General features: G+C 37.3%; 1 protein-coding gene across 1 annotated transcript; it reads left to right on the top strand.

Annotated features, from left to right (window-relative positions):
* Positions 1-4,970: 4,970 nt before the first annotated feature.
* Positions 4,971-9,132, top strand: LOC115926063 (AT-rich interactive domain-containing protein 5B-like; the record flags this gene model as incomplete). Its single annotated transcript, XM_030990444.1, is given in 4 exon segments — positions 4,971-5,193; positions 8,382-8,431; positions 8,433-8,616; positions 9,017-9,132. Coding segments are annotated over 4 exon segments (573 nt in total), but the record flags the coding sequence as incomplete, so codon positions are not given.
* Positions 9,133-10,190: the final 1,058 nt, after the last annotated feature.

Below are 10,190 nucleotides of genomic sequence, written 5' to 3'. Positions count from 1 at the left end.
CTAAATAACTTGGCATTTAAATAACAGTTTATTTAAATACCTTGTGTAATAAAAAAAAAAAACATTGACCACAATTATGCAGTTGGAATTTTCAAATGTGTGCATTGAAAAGTAGTTTTGATTTACATTAATCATGCGGATGGTTGATCATTCCTTTAACCAATTGATAGAAACTACGTTTGACATTTATAAAAGGGATTAAATGTACCAGTACAAGTAGACGTCTGTAATTATGGAATATTCAGAAGATTCAATTTAATTGTTCGGCACTTCCAGAGGTTGACACATGTACATGTACATGTACATGTACATGTACCATACATGCTATATGTACATGTATGTATCAGCAATATTGTTGGAGAAAACAATTGCGTAACCACTTAATTGTGTGGGTGTGTGTGATATTTTTATGTGGAATTTTCCTTTTGATCAGTACATGGATCTGGTCATTGTCCTGAGAAGTGTATGTGCCATGTACATGAAGTACACAAAGTTTAGAAATTACTTCTACATTTTTTTGTGTGCCTTTTATTTACTTTGAAAGGACTTGAGAATGTGAACAAGAAATGAACGTACATAATATACCTGTGTAGCTTACATTCGTACACATACATGTATATGCCAGATACAATTGTTGCATAAAGGTTTACAGTGGAGCTTTTTTTTCTGGCTACATGTACATGTTTTTTCTGTCACTGAATAATTGTGTGTTTTATGATAGCTGGAGTGACCTTCAAACCGACAGAAAACTGAATATAACACCACAATGAGGACTGCAAATTATGTAGCAAACAAGAGGCACAAAATATATACTGGTATATTACAATGTATATTATTTAGTGAAATTGTATAATTTCTCTACATAATAATGCTTTGGCAGGCCACTTGTCCCACTTTAAAAAAAAAAGTGGCTACATATGTATAGCCCTTACATGTTTTTCAGTGGCTATAAGTTACAAAATTGCAACATATCGCAAATTTAAGTGAGGTTTTAAATTCTGACAGAGATTGAATTTTTGGCTTCGGTAGCTGAACAATGGGTTAGATATATGTACGTGGGTGCATTTTGAGTGCCAAAGGTGCAGGGTTCAAATCTCGGGCAATTTTTTTTTTTTTTTTTTTTTTAGAAAATATTCACTTTAAAAACTTTTGCTGTTTTTAAACCCCAAAAAATGCTATTGAAGTACCGCTAGAATTACTTTTTTCTTTCTGTTTTTATGGCTCTGTAGGATTTTAAAAAAACCAAATTATTAAAAGGAACTAAAGTCCGAGAACCATTCAGTTGACAACTGATATGCATTCACAACAGTCGACTTCTGTAAAAAAAAAATGTTTAAAAAAAAGCCCATTGTAGGCATGCTTTCTTTTTCAAGTGCAGCGTTCTTTCTGATTTTTGGCATACCAGTAGTACACTGGTGAACACCAGTACATGTATCATAGATCAATTCCCTGATCCATGATTATGATTTTGTCCAATCACACGCTTTCCCATTGGCCGACAGGTGGTCTCACAATAGCTGCACCTACAATGTATAGGGTCCACAGGTCAGGAACAATAAATTAAACTCACAAGTACCTGTTTATAGTAATGTGATCATATAATAATAATACTACTGACTGGGGAGATTACATTTCTGCACATGGGGATGTTCAGTGATTTAAAACTGTCTTGCATCCTAACACCAATTGTTTCAAAGATTTGGGGGTTTTTTACGGAATGTTGTCATTTCTAAAATTAGAAAGTATGTGTTCAAGTGTGTTTACTCCGAGGACTGACATTTTTTTTCCAGTCTTTGATTAATTGGAAATTCATGCATGTACTCTTAGAAAACGAGAAGGAATTGAAGTTGCAGTTGGAATTAATGAAGGCCTCTATTGATCTTGCTTTCATCAGCCATTAGCTCTTGAATTGCCCTAACTGCCCTGCCTGTTAAAGGAATGTACATCATTGGCTTTTGCTGTAATTTTCAGAAATGAACTACTTGAAGGGTTAGTATAATAGATAAAAATATTGTAACACTGACATGTTTGAAAAAAACCAAGAACAAAACCTTGGAAAAACCAAGAAAAACGAAAAATGTTCAGTAGTCTGGTTCCCTGACTCCACTAAGGATAAAATGGATCAATTTATAGATGCCGGAAAATTGTAAGGTAAGGGAACCAGTGTAGCTGGCCTGCACCCGTTCATGAACATGTTACCAATAGCAAACAAAATTTGGACTGAAAAAATGGTAAATTTGAAGCAGAAGTTGAAAAATAGTTAGGTTTTTTCCAACGGTGATCGGCCGACCACTGTTGGAAATGTATACAAAATACCAATTTCTTGAAAATGACTTCACACCAGGAGCCATAATTTTACAGGATGCTTTTGACTGTCATTTACCACATCCAAGTAAGGTATTTCGTAAAAACTTGATAGTTTTATTTTTCGATGTTTGCAAATGTTGTATATTCCTTTAAACTCCTCAGACTGGCAGTCTCACTCTGTCCCAGCACTCTATGGTTTTTATTGATTCATGGAGGAGTAATTTACAATGTGATACAATGTAATTTATAATGTGATACAATGTAATACAAGTTTTAAAAGGGTTAACCCATTTTTGTGTTTTTTTTATCAGTAAAGTTGTGTTACTCTTGCTCTTCAACAAACATTTTTTTTTCTCTTAATATATTTTCAACTTGTATTTTTATTCCAACTAAACAATTCTTTCTTTTTTCCTTGGTTTTTTTTTGGGGGGAGGGGGATGTTTTGCTTTGTTTTTGTTGTGTTTTGTTTTTTTTTTGGGTTTTTTTAGGGGGGGGGAGGCGTCTGCGACTGTCTGAAAAAAAAAAAAAACAAGGAGCCTGGTGAACTACCGGTAGCCTGCCCTGTGACAACAGAACTATTGTCAGACTGCAAGTTATTTGAAATTTATCAAGAACTAAAGCGTTGGTTCATCTTTTGGTTTCTCATTCAAAAGTGAAACTTTTATATTGTGAGGAAAATGGCAATTGACAAAAGAAGTTTGTTTTTTTGGGGGGGAAGATGAAAGTTGAATAGCATGGTAACGCAACTAAAAAAAAAAATTCCCAATTGTTAAAGGGGAAAATATACCGGTTCATACAGGTACGGTACTTTTTCCAACATTAATTGTGTGAAGAAAAAAAGATACGACTACCGGTAGTTTTACTCACAACTGCACAACATTTATCCTTAACAAATAATTTTTTAATAATTTAAGGAAATGTGGAAACTAACATTTTATTACATATGTTTAAAAAAAACTTGCTATTGACATTACTACATGTACATGTACTCTCTCTGTTTTGTTACTTTGGTACATCAAAAAATTTACTCCTAAAAGCATTTATCAAAAGCAAATCATGTTGATTGGAAAAATATGAATATAAGCACTTCTTGTCTATAATGATGCAACAGCCTACGGTCGTTCACTACACGTACATATCCACTTATGCCTCACATTTGTTATGATTATAAAAACATTACAGGAAATTGATGACCTGTTTTTTTATCTACTGCATATTTGATAAGGCAGTTTCCATCCATGTAAATGAATGGTCTGTTGTACAGATGGGGGGATGTACATGAAAATATCAAACAGGAAAGCAGCAGTGCTTGAGGCTTTTTATTTGTAACGATTTGGAATCACTTTGGTTCTGAAGATGTCAAATGAATTTTTTGCGAAATGAATTTCCATATTGATCTAAAACAGCATAAATAACCGTGAACAAAAGATTGGACATTAAACTTGGTTCTGTTTTATTTGCAGAAGTCTTATCTAAATGTGAGAATTAAATTTTAACCTTGGCCAAAAAAAGTATGTTTAGGGTAGCCTGACTTTTCTGATAGAACTGTCACAAACTTGGGCTGTATCATGTTTTGGTACAATAAAAAATATACCTCTGAAATTCTATTCTCCACCGTAAATCCAAAGGCACACTCTTTGTTATTTGAGTGTTAAAGTTGAGTGGGACCCGTTTAAAGTATAAATACCGGTACATACATTTATGTACATGTAGAAGCTCTGTGGTGAAAATGTAACCCTCCCGAATCTCGCAATAAAATTTTTTGTGAAACCTCTTAAAAGATTATGATGGATCTGAAAGGGTTAAGGTTGAAACAGCTGTGATGAGGATTTAGATTTGTGGAATAATTTATCAATTACTAATGTGGTATGCTTTTTGTTTCTTTGAAGTCTCATTCAAAAGTAAATAAAACTTCCATTGCTAGAAAAGTAGCATTTGAAATAAAAACCAAATAGTTGATGTTTTTGGGAAGTTAAAAAATAACATTGACAGTAGATCTTTTGAAATGTGTGGCTTCAAAACTCTCCAAAATTCACCCTTGCTGTAGCTTTTTCCTGTGTGAGTTTGAAATGGGAGGGGTAATTAAAGGGAATATACAACATTTGCAAACATCGAAAATAAAACTACCCAGTTTTTATGAAATACCTTACTAGGATGTTGGTAAATGACAGTCTAAAGCATCCTGTAAAAATATGGCACCTGGTGTGAAGTCATTCTCAAGAAAATTGTGTTTTTGTATAAATTTCCAACAGTGGTCGGACCGACCACCGTTGGAAAAACCTAACTATTTTTCAACTACTGCTCTAAATTCACCATTTTTTCAGTCCAAAAGTTTGTTTGCTATTGGTTACATGTTCATGAACGGGTGCAGGTCAGCTAGACTGCTTCCCTTACCTTACAAATTTCCGGCATCTATAAATTGATCCATTTTATCTTTAGTGAGTCAGGGAACCAGACTACTCCACCATTTGTGTTTTTCTTGGTTTTTCCAGCATTTTCGAACACAAAACTTCAAACATGTCAGTGTAACAATATTTGATCTATCATAGTAACCCCTCAATTAGTTCATTTCTGAAAATTACAGCAAAAACCAATGATGTAAATTCCCTTTAAAGCCGCCTTTTGATATAATTTATAACTGATTTTTTTCCTTCTAATTTTAGGATGAGGTTGTTGGAGTGAGCGGCAAGGCCATCGTCAGACTGGAGGACCTGATTGACTGGGTCTGCACTGACGTCAGGTGGAGCCGCGGCTGCCGGACGATATGCGAGAAAGACCTCAAGAAGCAGGACAGCCACATCAATGCCGGCCACCAACAGGTGGCGCTGTTTGCCCAGAACAGCGGGCTCAACGTCAGCGATATCAACAAAGAGAAGCAGATCATGGGTGAGATTCATAACTAAATTAGGTTCACACTACCAACTATGAAGTGTGTAGTATTTATGCCACCCAGAGGGTCCTGAAAGTTAAGGGAAGATACAACATTTGCCGACATTAAAAAACGAAATGCTCACATTGTCATAAATACCTTACTGGATTGTTAGGGAATGACAGTCTAAAGCATCCTGTAAATCCTGGCTCCTGGTATGCTGACATTTTCAAGAAACCTTGTATTTTTCCAATGCTGATCAGCCAACCAGCGTTGGAGAAAACTGGCTTTATTAAATAAAAATTTAAAAGGTGATCATTTTCACGCAGAAATGACTTACACTGTTCATTTATCTTTGTTAGTTAGAGCCTTTTTAAAAGACTGCATCAACAATACATACTTGAAGACCACATGAACTTCTTCCTAAATTTGGGTGCATAATTTTTCCTGACTTTATTATCCCCCCAAACAAAAAACACTGTTCGTCTGTCACAGCTGAGTCTGCATGGTTGATAACCGTTTTTGTAAATTTTTCACTGGTATGCTTGAGGGTGGGGGTGGAAAGGAACACATAAAATACTGAGAGGTTTTGTTTTATTTTCCACTGGCCCTTTAATTCTGGAGAGTGGTGAGCAAAATTTAAAAAGTAAATCTTTACGTAAGTAAGTCATTACATTATCATGTAGCAAAAATACAGATGGGTCATTCTACAGGGTGAGTCAAAAAAAGCGGAACCCAAACCCCAAAATGTATTTCATATTTAAAAAATATGTAGCACCAAAATAATAATGACTGGAAAGCCAATTTCAGAAACTACTTTCTGATGAAAAAATTACCGGTACTGAAATTGCTCAATCCATTCAAAGAACATCACCATTTAAGCGCAAATGACCCTAAAACCTGTTTCGTCCAAAAACAAGCAATTTATTGTGTATTCTGACTGTTTGGAGCAACAAAGAAAATGACACAGAATACTTGTTTCAACATCTGTCAACAACTGTAGTACTCAATTAACCCTGATTTATAGGCAAACAATATGATTTATAAAATCCACTTTTTTTAAAAGACGGGCCTTCAAAGCACTTTGTTGAATGTTTTAAAGTTTTAAACTAAAGGTTTTATCGCTGGTGATGTTTGAAGACAATTGTGACGACGATTCTTGAAATCTATTTTTGGACGAAAGAGGTTTTAGGGTCATTGTGTTTAAATGGTCATATTCTTTGAACGGATTGAGCAATTTTAGTAATTTTTGCATCCCAAAGTAGCTTATGAAATTGACTTTCCAGTCATCTTTTATTTTTTGGTGCTACATATTTTTGAAATTTGGAATATAATTGTTGGGTTTGGGTTCCGCTTTTTTTTTTACTCACCCTGTATTATTTAGGGTCCAAAATGTGGCATTTTCCTGTCCCTGTTTTGTGTTTTATACCTTGGTGCTTTATAATTTGCCGTTTATTTTTTTTTTAAATTTTACATGTCAGTACAATTGTAGGAAATGCCACTGCATACTATGTGCAACAGGACAATTAATAGGATATCCCATGGTCTGTACATGTATGTTTGTGTAGTCATCTGGAATGGTCAGGAAACTGGCCATAAAGCAAAGGAAATAACTCTGGGTTGCACATTGTAATTTTATGCTTCCTTCATTATGATGAGGTGCCCTGATTATGTGTGTAATGTGTTGGTGGTATATGACAGGAATGCCAACTGTGTGTGTGTAATATAATGTGCAGACACCTGTTGTACGTTTAGGCCATATTTGGTGATCAATTCCCCGCCATGGGGCAAGCAATAGATGAGTCAACACAACTTTTACTTCCCAAGTAAAACTAATACCGGTAGCCCTTCTTTGCATGTACATGTACCATGAAAAAAATTGCAAGAATTGTCTTATTTAAGTTATTTTCTTATAAAGTATGTGTGATTTGTCCTACATGTACATAATTTCTAGGATTTAACCCCCCTCCCCCCCCCCCAAAAAAAAATAATAATAATAAGAGAAAAATAATTTAAAAACACATAGGACTAATTAATAATTCCTGTATGTGTCATTTTTTAATTTTTTTTTACAATGAACACACAAAAGGTTTATTAAATGTCTATCCGGGAAATTTATACCAAACTATTGTCCAGTATTAAACTCTGACCACAGTCCTGCCTGTTGTCCACTGAAAAAAATCATCAAATTAAAAACTAAATTGCTGCTTTGTTGTTTGTTCTCTCAATTTGCCACATTGTCCAAGAAGTGACATCTTTATGCCAATTTTGTACTCCCTTGGCCAAATTCTTATTAATTGTAACTTTAGTACAATACTACCGGTACATATATATGTACTGGTATGTTAACATTAACAAACACTAATGTACCAAGCATTTGGCTGTTATGATTTACAAACTTCCCTGTTTGCTCTCAAATTTATAGTACTAAGCATTGGCATATCACTATATACCCAACTTTCCTCTATAAGATCCCGTTTGGTTTGCAACAGAGAAATTTGTTCTGTAAATGTACCGAGGGTACCGGTACTTTGGAAATGTTTTAATATAGGCACTTGTGTTGGATCATTGGCCCTTTAGCACTTGTAAAGTAAGTAAAGTCTGTCCTGAGCCAATGTGGCTCATCAGGCCGCGTTTATCTCCGGTTTCAGTAGCACGAGAATATTTCTACTCCCCCTGGATGGGATGCTAGTCCTCGCAGGTTACTCCCCAGCTAATGCCGGTACCCACTTATACTCCTGGGTGGAGAGGGGCAAGTGGGGGTGAAGTGCCTTGCCCAAGGACACAATATATGACCAGCGGCTGGATTCGAACCCCGGACCCTCTGATCATGAGTCACGAACCCTAACCACTAGGCCACACACTCCCCACTAGGCCACAGCACTTGTACCGGCATTAAATTTTTATTACATTGTATTTACGCCTCCATCAGTCAATAAAACCATTAGAGTGCTGCTCATGGGCCGTTCAAGGCGGTTTGAGGAGTACAGCCAGCCGGTTTGGGGCAGTACAAGGCTGAAGTGTATGCCTTTGTATGGGAACAATATCTTGTCACACGTGGGAAGTTTGCCCAGTATGGAAGTAGCCACCTTGGAGTAGTGAAGTGACCAGATTTGGCAGGTTAAATGTATATTCAATCATTTCAAGCGGTTTAAACATCCCCCTCCTTTCTTTGCTCCGCCTCCTGCCCGGGGCACATCCACAGGTTATGACGACGACGGTCGCGACAAGGTCATCATTCTGAACTACCCCCAACTACTGCCGCTACTGCGGAGCCCTGAAGCGCATTGAGCATGCGCAGGAGGAGTGGATCTCCCACATCCTGGTCCGGACCCTCGGAGCGTTCACGGTGCCGCACCGCAACACCCGCGTCATGTTCTGCAAAGACGAGTTTGACCACCCGACGTTGGGGTTCAACGAGAAACTGTGTGATCACTTAGGTGAGTTTGACAAGGGAAGCTGCATGTAACAGCCCTGTGCATAATTATGGAAATACCTTGAAGCATTATTAACCACTTAGCGGTGGGAATTATTTTTGCTGAAAATTTTTACTTTCGCAAAGGCAAAATTTTTCAGCCACATCTGATGTACAGCCAAACACTATAAATGCTGATTCGCAAGAGTCATTTCAACAATATTTGTACTACATTTCTTGCCGAAACCTGTTTTGATACTCCGAGGTGTGTACTAGAGCGTAAATTGTAAACAACTTTTTTCTCATTAGGTTAGGAATTGAACAGCAATAGTTTTATATGCCTTATTTAATTTATTCTTATTTTTAGTTTTTTTTTATTTAATCATATTATGGTGATATTTTTTTATTCTCCAAATTTGTGACAGCGCCAAACATGAAAGGCAGACCAAGAAAGAAGAAACTCAGTATCCGTAGCAACAGCAACGAAGATGTGTTTGGTGACTCAAGCAATGACGCAACTGAGCATGCTGAGGTAGGGTGAATTTTTTTTGGGGTCATCATGAAAATTTTGTCTCAGGAAAAAAACCAAGACAGGAATCTTGGAAATCCTAACACTGAAGTATATGAGGCGTTCTGGCAAATGAGACAGAACTGGGCAGAGGTCGAAATGAGGGTTTGCGGGTATGGGCTCCGTGTGCCAACAAAAGAGGGCGCCCTTTTACCTAGCAAACGACGTCCCATGGGTGGGACACATACATTTCGCTGGTTGACGCGCGCACCGTTCCTTGTGTGTGCCGCACGTGTACCAGGGGATTTCTACTATGTACACGCAGTGGCTGAGCTTCGCAGCAAAATATTGCAGTCAGGCAAGATGGCGTCGTTCGGTCACCCCCAACTGTTTCTTTCTTTGCCGGTGAGGGGGTTTTTGGGGGGGGGGGTGAACGGAGCGGATTAGGCAAGAGAATACATGTAAAATTCTCCTTGCAATGCTATTTGTTGCTCTTCAAGTCGGATATTCCGTTGACAAATAATGGCTGTTTAAAGTTTGCATTTATCAATATGTTAAAAGAGTAAAATACTGAGAAAAAGGCTGTTAAAGTTTTGAGTTTGTAGTCATGAAATGAAGATGCCAATTCTTTTTCCTTAAATACTTTTATTCCAAAATTTGTATACTATTTCATTAAAATACGTAATCTGAAAAATATCAAACCATTCCCCCTCCCCCCACCTACCAATATCTCTACCAGTGAATTACAAGGAGTTCAACGTCCATCAGCTCAGCAAGCTGGAGCGGAAGAAGCTGCGAGGCAAGTACCAGACCAAGATAGTCACGGCAAGGTCAAGACTGAGGTCAAGCGGGTCCGGCCCAAGGACGAGGCACCTTCCTGGCCGGCCTCTTCAAGTTCATGAAGGACCGCAACAGCCCCATCGACCGGGTGCCCAACCTGGGCTTCAAGCAGAGTGGATTGGACTGGCCAGTTCTAAAATAGTCTTGAAGTCATACAGCTACGGACGTGTCCTGGGCACAGACATTATGAATGAATTTTCCTTTTCCTTGATTTTGAAATTCGGTGTAAAATAACCCTAACCCCCTAGTAC

This window comes from Strongylocentrotus purpuratus, unplaced genomic scaffold (assembly GCF_000002235.5).
Source record: "Strongylocentrotus purpuratus isolate Spur 01 unplaced genomic scaffold, Spur_5.0 spur5_contig_708, whole genome shotgun sequence".
In the NCBI taxonomy this organism is placed as follows: Eukaryota; Metazoa; Echinodermata; class Echinoidea; order Camarodonta; family Strongylocentrotidae; genus Strongylocentrotus; species Strongylocentrotus purpuratus.
The sequence above is the reverse complement of the archived record's forward strand: the minus strand, read 5'-3'. Positions and strand labels throughout refer to the sequence as shown.